Here is a 12,611-nt window from a genome sequence, read left to right on the forward strand (position 1 = left end):
AAGAATCCAAAGCCTTCTCTCCGACACCACCTGCGTAGCCATTCATTGACTTCCACGGTTCGATGGTCCCTACCCCGGCCTTTTCCTTCCACGGGGAGGATGGACGAGAACACCATTTGCGCCTCAAACTCCTTTATCCTTCTTCCCAGAGCCACGTAGTCCGCAGTGATCCGCTCAAGGTCATTCTTGGCAGTATCATTGGTGCCCACGTGGAGAAGCAGGAAGGGGTAGCGATCCGAGGGCTTGATGAGTCTCGGCAGTTTCTCCGTCACATTGCGAATCTTAGCCCCTGGCAAGCAGCAGACTTCTCTGTTTTCCCGGTCAGGGTGGCAGATAGATGACTTAGTCCCCCTGAGGAGAGAGTCCCCGACCACCACCACCCACCTCCTTCTCTTGGGAGTGGTGGTCGTGGAACCCCCAACCTCAGGACAGCGCATCTCATGCCTTCCAACCAGCGGAGTCTCCTTCTACTCTCTCCCCCCAAACGTATCATCTGGTCCACTCTCCGCAATGGTACCTGTGGAGAGAACATGAAAACGGTTATTTACCTGTGTCTGCGTTGCTGGTACTTGGACATTCCCCCTTCTTCTTCTGGAGGTCACATGTTGCCAAGCTTCTTCACTGGCCTCTTGGCTCCGCTGTGCAACTTGCTCTAAATCTTTAGAGCTTGTGCCCGTAGAAGCATATTCTGACTTTTGTCCAGAAAATCCTCAGATTCTCGTATGCAGTGCAGGGTTGATATCTGCTGCTCCAGACCTTCGATCTTCTCTTGCAATATGGATACTAGCTTGCACTTTGTACAGACAAATTCGCTTCTGTCCTGTGGAAGAAAGACAAACATGGTACATCCTGTGCAGGTAACAACAGCTGAAAACCCCCCTCTCCCTCCATATCACCTTCCTACTATGAACTTCCCCAGAGAAGCTGGCAAGATGTAAGCCTCACTGGGCTCACCCCAGGCGAACTCCCAGGCAAACTCCTGCTGTGTGCTGCTCTGCTGGTTCGCCGCCGCTCAGCTGGTTCGCGGAGCTCTGGCTATTTTTAAACAGCCAGGCTTCCCTGAAACAAACAGACACCCCCAGTACCCGCCCCCTGCAGGCTACCACCCAATCAGGCACTCGCTCGGGCTTTCAAACTGCCCTCCCAGCAAACACACACTCGGATACTCACTCAGCAAACACGCACTCGGATACTCACCAATCCCAGGCAAAGGGAGATGTGTCCTAGAGGGAAGCCTAGAGGTGGGTGGTGGAATCGTAGAAACCACTGTGGTGGGTGAGGCAAACCCAACTCAGGAAGGGAGGGGTGTGTAGTGCCTGCCCGTGAAAGAACTATTCAGGTTGTTATCTGTGAGCTCTTTACAGCTGAGCAGGGGATAGATCCCACTCTAGAGGGCAGAGGTGTGTGCCTTAGATGGGGGCCCAGAGGAGGAAGCTGAAAAAGAATTAGTAGGGGGTACAAGAATGTCTCCTCACTGATTACATGGGGGTGTGTGTGTGGGGAAAGGGGTTGCCCAGGACAGAAACGTTGGGTCAGCTTCTGTGCAGCTAGGCACCCAACCTGTGGCTCAGGTTTTAAGAGGGAACTGTGTAACTGATCTCTTGGAGGGGAGCAGTCACACAACTGACCTCTTGGGGATAGTGAGGGGGTGACAGAAGATATGGTCAATCCAGGTCCCACTTTTGCAAAATGCTATTCCTGATGCACTTGTGGAAACTAACTGTCTCTTTAAGACAGGATGAGAATCCTACTAAAGCCTCGAGTGTCAGTGAAAATGCTAATGACGACCCCCCCCCCCCCAAGAGAAAGGGGAGGAGGAAGCAATTTCCTGGTTGGGTAAGATACAGCAAGCAGCTAAGGAAAAGCTGCTGGAAGATCACAGCCCTTTAGGAAAAGGGGGTGGGGAAAAGTCCCAGTGCTGGAGAGAAAAATCATAAGAAAACCCTAGGGTGGGGGTGGATTTGTAATATCTTAGAGTAGCTCCAGCTAATTACAGATCATCATAACTGTTGTATGGACAAAAGTCTCTTTTCTCTTACCATGAGTGCTTTGAGTGTATAATATTGAAACAAAATATGGTACTGAATAAGGAAACAAACCAACTCCAGTAGATAAAGTTACTGTATTTAAACACCATAGAGAAATAGAACGAATCTTGTCAGCTCACTTGTAATTTAAAACAAACAAACAAAAAAATCAATAACCTCTTACACATGCCCTTGGTTGATCAAGTGTCACTTGGCATATATGATGACAGAATCACTCAGCTGCTCTCTATGGTTCCCATAATTCCTAAAAGGGGTTGAAGTGGTTCTGTGTCAAAGATATGTATGTAGAAGCAACAGAATCAATTTGTGTTTGAAAGGGGGATGTTTTTAATTAGGTTGTGGTGTGTGGAAGAGCAAAAACTGCTGGGAAGATGTTGCATGGACATTTTTCCTCACCTTTAAGAAGTCGAACTAGCAGCAACTTCTTACCTTTAGTTAGCTTATTAATGCACACAGTTTAAATTCAACAGTGATTATGATGAAGCTTGTTGGATCCATGTGATGGTGTTTGTATACTGGTCCCATTTGTGAAATCAACTGCACTATTATTTTAAAGTTGCCCATCTCTTTAACCTTGTTTCAAGGTCTTCTTACATTGATTTCTCTGGTTCACAGGTTCAAAAGTATAAATTTCTCCAGTGTATTTAACTGTTGTTCCACTAAGATGATGTGGTGGTCAGTTTGCTTACCCATGCCGAACACATTTTGATAGTTCACTTGAAAACTGTCAGCCTCCAGTTCTGAGTGGGAAAATTGCAGGATCCCATTATTAAGACTATCACTATTCTTATAATTAACTCCTCTTCCAAGTTTAATCCTCTTTATCGTTCCAGGACTCCAACAGGGGGGAAATGAGGGACATGAGTAGAAAGCAGTACTCGTGTGAGCCTGTCTAGCTTCATGGAGCAAGAGCTCCACTATGGAAGTGCTTCTGCACTTGAGTGCTGGTTGGGGCATTGGTTATGTGCTGTGATAGTCTGACACCCAATATGTGGCTTGTGAAGATATTAACTCCCAGTCAAGGAGCTTGTATGGCAGACCCACCATGCATTCACATTTTAAGGAATTGCTAGAATACCATATATACCAGACCCCAGGCCATTTTGTTTTGTAACTGTAGCTTGTACTGTTTACCGATGACCTCATTTTTCTCATGTACTCATCTAACCTAAACTTTTCTAGGTATTTATATGTGGGATGTAGAAGGCAGAAAATATTTTGATTTCCTGAGCGCTTACAGTGCTGTGAATCAAGGTCACTGTCATCCAAAGATTGTGGAAGCTCTGAAATCTCAAGCTGGGAAACTGACCCTTACCTCTAGGGCATTCTACAATGATGTACTTGGTGAATATGAAGAGTATATCACCAAAATGTTCAACTACAGCAAAGTTCTTCCAATGAACACAGGTAAAGTACTGTCCTCCCGTCTCTGTTTTAACCCCTACATGTAAAAGAGTTACTCTTATAAAGGAACAAAAATTACAAGTGGCCAAATTGCACATATATGGTTCTTTATTTTAGGGGTGGAAGCTGGAGAAACTGCCTGTAAACTGGCTCGCAAGTGGGCATACACTGTGAAGGGAATTCCAAAATACAAAGCAAAGATTATTTTTGCAGGTACGTGAAGTTCTCATAAGAGCTTGTTTTTCAGGGGAGAAGAGAAGATGCCCTATCATAATAGAACCCCAAGCATAGGCTAAAACACTATAGTCTTCTAGGGTATGATGATTACACCATAGTATCTTTAATGTCTGAATCTCTCCCGTTCATTGAATTGGGTTGTAATGGCGGCCTTTACCTGTGAATGCCCCTGGCAGCTCAGTGCAGTGCTGCTGTTACGTCTCTGCCTCAGTTTTCCCAAATGAAGGTTTTAATAAATCCACTGAAACTTGTATGTTGGACAGCACCCTTCAAGGATCTAATTTATTCAACCCCAAAGGCAGAACATTACATGAATAGGCCTCTCCCTGAGTATCTCTAGCTGCAGGGAGGAGGGGCTAAATCAACCCTAGTCTGTCCACCCCAGTTATGTTCAAGGTCCCTTACCTGCAAGGCCTTTGTCACACAGAACCCTCTTCTGGAGTCAGGGGCTTCTTGGTGCTAGCTGGGAAGGGTCTTGCTTCTTGGGTCAAGGTTCCCCACAGCAACTGAACCTCAAGGACCGCATATAATTCCTTTAATCTAGGACTTCTGCTGTTACCTTGTGAAGTGGTTCATGGGAGCCAGCTTTCTCTGAGATCTAGCATTCATAGTCCTTTTCTTCTGGAAACTCTTCCATCCAGGAGTATTATCCCATTGCTGGTGAGCCCCTCTCACCTTCTGCCCCCCAAGAAGCCTTCTCTATAGGAGCTTTCTCTTTGTGCACTCTGGGAACTGTTCCTCTCCTAGGAGCCTCTGTTCTCCTAGCTTCCTGCACTGGCTGTAGATTTCCTTTTATCGTGCCTAGGTGCTTCCCTCCTGATTAACGGTCTCCCAGTTACTCAATGTGCTAATTAGTCCCAAGTGAACCCGAGTTACCTCATTTCCCCCTTATGGCACCTATCAGTGGTAGGCTGAGCTCTTGACCCCTTCAGAGGGCCAGCTACCCTCTGACATAGGTCAGTTTTAGGTTGTGAAATAGATTAAGCTTTAATATCTTAAATCTATCTCCGATCCCAACTGATTATCAGGAATTTTTAAAAGATTCATGTAATATAAATAACATATATTGTCTTAATAGAAATACTTTTTAAAAGCAGGAGTTGAAAATTAATTCTTCCTTGCCTTCCATTCAGAGTTCAGGATACTGTTTTCTTGGCAAAAGTTGATACTGCATGTATCAACAAGACAATGAATATAGTTCCCTGTTTTGTTATTAGGTGCTTGTGATGTGATGTCATCTGTTGCAGGGGCAAAAGAACTATGAACTCAGGTCTGGAAGGTAGAAAGTCTTCAGTTTTCCTTTCCATATTATAGAAGATACATATTCAGTGTATGTTTACAATAAAATGAAAGCTTTTTTTTTTTTTTACACACTTTTAAAATTACTTTTCTAAAATCAGCTGCATGATTGGTAGCAATTTTCACTGGGAGGCAGTCAGCCCCTGGATACCACTGCTGATGTGTTAAAGCACAAACCATATTTGCTGCCCTCACCCTCTCCAAAGCCTACCTGTCATCTTCATGCAACTTCCAGCAAGTTAGAGGTTTCTGAAATGGCTGCTAAACCCAGAGTTCAAGACTTCAGCATAGAAATCTCAGCAGTTGGGATGAGGCTTTCATACCAGATGTGGCAGGAGTTGCCATTTCGGCGATAAAACTACATTGTATACAGTCTTGATTATGTAGTGACTATAACAGTAACCTTGAGTTAATACTGGGAGCTGGAATTGCCTGATGTTACCTTCTAATGCACAATGCATTCTATAAGCAGAACAGGGACATGTTACTTGTGATTGAGAAAAGTGCATACATAGCGTAAAAAATTCTCGTTTCTGTATAGCTATAATTACTGAACTTTGGCTCCCTTTGGTCACAGAATGCTGTTTTAAAACAATATTAAAATGTCAGGCAGTGATTTTGTTAAATTTATCTTTTAAAACTTTTCTACTACTGCAGTTGTCAAGACTACTTCTGGCACTTGGTGCACATGGTGCTTAAACCATAAACCTTTGAATCATTAGTAGAGATGGGTGAAATTTTTTGCACAACTCTTTTTGGTGAAAAATGCAGATTCAGTGGCACAAACATTTTGCAAGGTTATGTCAATTTCATCAAATTGTTTCAGTTGAAAAAACCTTTAAAAAAATCCAGTAAAAATGAAAATATTTTGTTCTGACACTTTGTAAACAACTTTCCATTTCAGATTTCCCTTTAACTTTATTTAACCCTTCCCCCCCCAAACATAATTAAAAATGCTTGAAATCTAAACAAAACATTTTATTTTGGTTGAAGGAAACGTTTCATTTGACCCAAAACAAACATTTTTTTTTATTTTTTCAGAATTGCCAGTGAACCGAAAAATCTGTTATTCGCCCAGCTCTAATCAATAGTTATGCTTTTGTAGCCTAATTGAATGCAAGTAAGTTTATAAATGCTTTTTAAAGTCTGGAGTTGAGTAATACATTGTCCTCTGAAGAGACAGATGCCAGAGTGCGTGGAAGTTATAAACAATTGATTTTTTTCATATATTTTTAACTTACAGTATTTAAATAGTGCAGTTTAACAAGTACTTTCCCATCATGAGGGGCATATTCTACTTATATGAATTCCCCATCACCATAATATCTCAGCATCTGCAAATTATCTAAAATAGAAATAATCCCTCTCTTTGTGAGAGGTAAGTGTTGTGGAGGGATTGTAGAGACAATGTCCAGCTAGCTAGGGCCAGTCCTCTTGAGAGTTTTGAACACCATGGCAGAGTACTTAAGGTGGATTTTGTACTGGATAGTGAGAGCAGAGCACTAGGGTGATGTAGTGTTAAGTAGACAAACTGTGGCATGTTGTACCAATTCAAACTTATTTTGCTGTGTGGTGCTTTGATCCTAGATGCGTGAGTTGCAGTAACCAAGGTTACAGATCATGTATGTGTGTCTCACTATAGTAACATGGCTGCTGTAACAATCCAGGGGGTCTTCAGAACTCAGGCATTGCTGCAGTGCAGGGGTGGTTCTGGCCATGCCCCTTATGTTGGGGACCAGAAGGAAGGCTGTCTACAGCTGGCTTTATGAGCTCTACAGCACCTGGGGATTTCCCCCAGGATTCCTAACTGGCTAAATCCGCTGACTTTTATGGCCCATTTACACCAGCAAATTGGCACAAAGAGTGGATTAATTTTTGTCACTGATTTTTTTTTTTAATTATCATTTAAGCCAGCAAGGAGGAAACCTTGATTTAAATCTATTTTAATCTTGTTTTGCATTTGTACTTTTTATTTTCAGAAAGAAAGGTTCAATCTCATTTGTTGGTATAACTATTAAAACATGTTGATTTGCAACCAGATATACTCTTTGCAGTATATTTGGTACTACTTTTTGGTAACGAGAAGGATACATTATATCTATACGCTTATTAAAGCAATTATATGTTTTAACATACATTCTGATTGTTACTTTTTACAAGCAGGGGTTACATTAGAAAATGGTGAATGAAGCACTTCTTATTTACAAGGTGATTTTTTTTCAATGCAGGATTTGTGTCAAGGTGAATCGGACGGAAATTAGAATTCAACTAATGTATAACAGCATTTTTTTTAGTTAAATAAAACTACCTAAATGTGCTGGGTACATAGGAAAAATAAGTTTATAAAAATATTTTTTTTAAAAACTGTTTTGTTAAACAAAAGAAGCATTATCAGTAGTTAGTGGATTGACAGATTGTTTCTGGTTACCCTGTCCTAAACAGGTTAGGTACCTAACTACCATAGAAATTAATGGGAGTTAGGTTCCTTACCTGCCTCTGTGCTTTTTGAAAATCCCACGAGGTTAGGCACTGAAGTGCCTAATTACCTTTGTAAATCTTGCCCCATGTCTTTCAAGTTCTTAGAATTAGTAGATCTCATCCTCTCCCACCTGATTTTGATTTATAAATTGGAAGAGGAAATCAAGCTTTCTTGCTTTTTCAGTTCCCAATTGGTTTCTTAACTTTGAATGAACTAGCACAGATGAGGAAAATATTCTGTCTGCCCTGCTTAGCTAAATTGAAACCACAAGTAATTATGGCAAAAGCTGTTCTGCACAACAGAAAATGTAAAGTGCTTACGTTTGTAAAAATGTAAATGCAAGCATTAGCTCGTTTGTAAAGACTGATGACAGTATACTTAGTGCAATACGTGGCATTTATAAAGCTTGAGTTAATCTCAAAAATTAAACAATGTTTTCCCCTAATTCTGTATATAATTTAAACATTAGCATAACATTTTTTCTCCTGCATAGTCTGTTTTCTCCTGTGATGTTGGTGGGTGATGTGGCATGGTTTTTTTTTTGTTTGTTTGTTTCTGGTGCCTTTCATATAGCAATGGGGAGAGAAATAGTCTTAGCGTGTTTTGTAAATCATAAATTAGCAAAGGGCCTCAGATATTAAATAATTCATTTAAAAAAATAAAAATCAACCAGCTTGAAGTCTGGTTGCTGCCGCATCACCAATACTGACTGTTGGCTGACTGGTGTACTTTACGTGATTCTAACCATCTCATAGCTGAAAACATATAATAATTCTGTCGGCCAAGTGCTACAGTTGAATGCCTTTACAAGTGTTAAATATCTATTTTTCCCCCCCTCCTTCTAGCTGGGAACTTCTGGGGCAGAACAATGTCTGCTATCTCTAGCTCTACAGATCCAACTAGTTATGATGGGTTTGGACCATTTATGCCAGGTTTTGAAGTAATTCCGTACAATGACCTTCCAGCTCTTGAGGTATTTCACAATATCTTCCTCTAAAATATCATTCTTAATCTCTCCTTGTAGGTATAGTAAATTCTGATGCAAAGAAAGTGAACATGGTTTATTCTTGGAACAAATTTTATGACTACAAAATATAATGTTTTGTACTTGTTTAGTTTTTTTTGCAGTTTTCGTTTTAGAACCCAAAGGGAGAATTATACTACCTGCAGTAGATTGCTCAGGACATGAGTGAAGAATATCATGTATATCTGTAACTGCAGAAGGAATTTGGATAGGCAGAATAAATACAAAAATTGAAACTTCGATGTTAGTCCCAATACCCTGACCTACTTTTCTGACAAATGGCTTTTCAATGGCCAAATGATTAGGCCTGACATTTGAATGTAAGTCACTTCCTATAGCACAGTGTCCCCTAAAACCATGCTGGGACGGTGTTTTACTTACTTAACTGAAGTGCCAGCACCATTTCTTGCAGCATCCTGGGTTTTCTTGGGAGGTTTCCCATCAAGCTACTGGCCAAGCTTGGCCCTGCATTGTTTGAGAGCTGACAACCTCAAAACTCAACCTATGATTGTTAGCCCAAATAAATAAGTGCATCTTAGTGCTAATAGGATGCTGGATTAATAGCCTTGGAGACTGAAGGCTTCCACTTAGCTGTAACACAAGTAAAGCTCAGTGGGGTGCAAGCTTTACCATCTGCCTTTCTCATATACTTTAGCCATGATCTGGAGAGAATGCTTATAGGGGTGAGAGGTTAGTTTGGTATCTGTGCCAACAAGGATGCCAGTGATTTGGAGAGGAGGTGGAGATTGAGGTGGTAGAGATGTTTTGTTTCTTAAGAACTCGACTGAGACTACATACTTAATTCTTACAGAAACAAAGGTTTTTCAGTATTTTTAGTTGCTTTGAGGATAAGATGATCCAAAATTGGATAGACTATCAACCTTCATGGTGGAAGCTCTGTTTTTATCTGATTTCAGCCAACTTCGTTCAGGTTCTGGAGGTGCTTTGAGCTGTGGTCTGTAACTTAAACTCATACTTATTTTGTCTGATAATAAACATACATTGGTTGTGTTATTAATGGGAGGCTCTGACTATCTCTTTCTGGGTGGCTGAGGTGCAAGCATCTCATACTGGCAATTTTTGGGTCTTTGCTTAAGAAAACTTCTCCTAATGCTGACAAATCTTGCCAGTTCTAACCTTGTCTCTACCCTTATGGGGGAAAGCTTATTGAGAAAGCTGTAGCAAAACCCCTCTATGAATGCTTAGTCTCTGAGTTTCCTCCAACTTTTAAGGCTTGAATCTGTGTTTACATGTCTGCAGACCCTGCTATGGTATGATAAAGCTGCACTTGAATGGCTCCATTCTTGTGAGGAGATCCAGGAGCTACTATTGTTCAATTGTTTTTCTCTCCCAAGAGTTCTCACAAGAGGTTAACCAATTAAATACGTTTAACTGATTTGATAAGCCACTTGTCTGGGTGCCCAACCCCTTTTAAGGCTTCTAGTCTCTTATGCATGCAAACAGACTAATTTTTCGAAGCACATGGTGATGTATGCTTAGGTATTGGAGACTGAAATCTAGCCTTTAGTCCTTCATGCCAATAAATGTTAAAATACATTGTTAATGTGACCCAAAATGCTTATCTAAGGTAGAAATTTGGGGTTAGATTTAGGTTCTGTTATAGGGATTCATCTATTTCCATGATTAACTTCAGTAAATGTTGTTTTTTTTTTTTTCCTCCTTTCAATCCACATGTCCTTCATAGCGTGCACTTCAGGATCCAAACATAGCAGCTTTCATGGTTGAACCAATTCAAGGTGAAGCAGGTGTGGTTGTCCCTGATGAAGGTTATCTACCAGGAGTGCAAGAGCTCTGCACAAAACACAATGTAAGTAATTCATTTGAGCTAAATACTTTAAAATACATCCTGCCAAAGTTGAGTATTTACCAGACTCTTGGCCTGTAAGGCCCTTGTAAATAATTGATGCATTTAAGTCAAAATGTTGAGGCCTTCATGTATTATTAAACCATTTGTTTTCTTCAAGTATAAATGAGGAGACTGCCTAACAGTGCCTTTTTCAGATTCTTCATGACAAGCCATTACAATATTTTGGAGCGGTAGTAGTTAATACTTAGGTCTTTTGTTTCTCATTAGTGTGTTATCTAATTATTAACTTCTTAAATTTCACAGTGATGGGAATCAAAATTTGCGGGCTAGATCTAACATGATGTGTCTGAGTAAAATCAAGTGTGTCATGGTATTAACAGTAGTCAAGATGAAATGGAAGTGTAAAGCATTTGAGTTTCTTTTTTTTTTTTTTTTTTTAATTAATTCTGTGCCTCGAGAAATATAGCTGCTGTTGAGGAATAATGCTAGCAAGCCAAAAGCTGTGTTCAGTCTCTTGGTGCTAGAGGCATACCTCCTAATTATCCATGTAATGGACAGGTTTCAGATAACACAACTGACAAAATTCACTGGCACTGGTGCAAGCTACTCATGACTGTGTCCAACCCCAGATCTGCTTTTCGTATAAACACAATGAGCCAGGCTATGGATGCACTCTCTCAAATTACTGGAATTGTCTGTTTATTCCCTCAGTGAACTGAGTCAATGAGACAACTGCTGCCATTGCAGATCCTGCCATCCAGATAACATCATTTGGGATCAGGTTGCACATGGAATTCTGGTTTCCTCCAGAAGCTCATAAGAGAGTGGTCCAAAAATTAATGCATAGCTAGTACTACTTTAGGCCTCTGTAAAGCACTTAATTAAAATTAATATCCCACATGCCTCTGTTAGTCTCTTTTGCCTGACAGTGATTGTCTTACGGTCTCCCTGTTCAACCATTTTGTACGGAAACTCAAACAATGCATCCTCTTCATAGTGGAGTATCTGCTCCATAATCCCTCTCTTTTTAAAGTGAGGACAAATATAATACCAGCAATTAGATTTTCATGCATAATACACAATTATCTCCTTCTCCAGACATAGTCAATGCTTCTCTCTCCTTAGGCTGTCATCTTCTTCCTCCTCCTTCCTGAGCATTTTTCCGTGCAGCAACGTGACTATAGGTTGCATCTCCGGATAAAGTAATTTAAGATGGTAGTGTTTGTAATCTATTTTATTACAAGAGCAACAGACTTACTACCTAGGGCTGTCAAAAGTGCTCAGCATTAGCCTGCTTCTGCTCCCATTGCAGTCACTGAATTAACTTCAGTGGGAGTAGAGTTAGACCAATGATGAGGGCTTTTGAAAATATTACCCCTTGTGAAACTATTTTATATAGAACTTCAGGTGTTATAACAATGTGGAATCTGCTAAATGTAGAATAGAATTCTTGTCTGCCCCAAACAAGTCTTAATGTAAAAATTACCATATAGTATGTCGAGCAGTCATTACAGTCAGTGTGTCATGGAAACAATGGGTTTTCAGGAGTTTTGCGGAGGCAAAAGAAAGGTGCTTGGTGTAGGTTAGTTGGCAGGTATTTCAGATACTGGGGTGACTTTGCTATGTTGTGTGTTAACTTTCTGAAAGATCAGTATGTCTAAATCTTAATTCGATATCTGAGTAAACTGTCATTCATTGTTGAATTTTTGTGAAGGTTCTGTTTATTGCTGATGAAATACAGACTGGCTTAGCTAGAACTGGGAAAATGCTGGCTGTTGACCATGAAAATGTGAGACCTGACCTGGTGCTCCTTGGAAAGGCCCTTTCTGGTGGCTTATATCCTGTAAGTAGCAAAACACTGTTTCAGTTTAAACTAACCGCTCATATTGGAGAGACTGTGTTGTCACAAACTAAATGTAAAATTGGTCTGATATGTGGCATTCTTGGGAAGGTGATGTACATATAGGAATAACTGCTTCCAGAATTATGAGGTACTCTGAACCAGATACCCTAACTTGCTAGAAATACAAGTGAAATTCATGACACACACAATTTATTAGTTGCTTGTCCAACTGTTAGTATAGTAAGCACTATATATTAATGATTGGACTAATGGTATTCCTGCCAAAAGAGCAGGGCCATTTGCTATCATCTTCCAAGCCAACCACTGAGACTTGTTCTTTGGAGGATTGGCTTCCAAATTAGTATAAACAGTATGAACTATCCTAGTTCTTATGATGGTGATTTAAGGTACTGTGGTTCTGACATTCAAAGTACTGCAGTATGTCACTT

At 40.5% G+C, this 12,611-nt stretch overlaps 1 protein-coding gene across 4 annotated transcripts in view; it reads left to right on the forward strand.

The window, feature by feature from the left end:
* OAT (ornithine aminotransferase) overlaps positions 1-12,611 on the forward strand; it is a 30,973-nt gene that overhangs the window by 13,770 nt on the left and 4,592 nt on the right. For 2 of the 4 annotated variants that reach the window (XM_043551320.1, XM_037904115.2), the window contains 5 exons: positions 3,231-3,455; positions 3,570-3,665; positions 8,313-8,440; positions 10,197-10,319; positions 12,034-12,162. In XM_043551320.1, the coding sequence (XP_043407255.1) occupies positions 3,231-3,455; positions 3,570-3,665; positions 8,313-8,440; positions 10,197-10,319; positions 12,034-12,162 (701 nt within the window). Of the gene's footprint in view, positions 1-3,230; positions 3,456-3,567; positions 3,666-4,906; positions 4,969-6,029; positions 6,109-8,312; positions 8,441-10,196; positions 10,320-12,033; positions 12,163-12,611 lie in introns of those variants that run through there. The other 2 variants (XM_037904116.2, XM_037904117.1) reach the window with 2 other exon arrangements.

Source organism: Chelonia mydas, chromosome 7 (assembly GCF_015237465.2).
Source record: "Chelonia mydas isolate rCheMyd1 chromosome 7, rCheMyd1.pri.v2, whole genome shotgun sequence".
Taxonomy (NCBI): Eukaryota; Metazoa; Chordata; order Testudines; family Cheloniidae; genus Chelonia; species Chelonia mydas.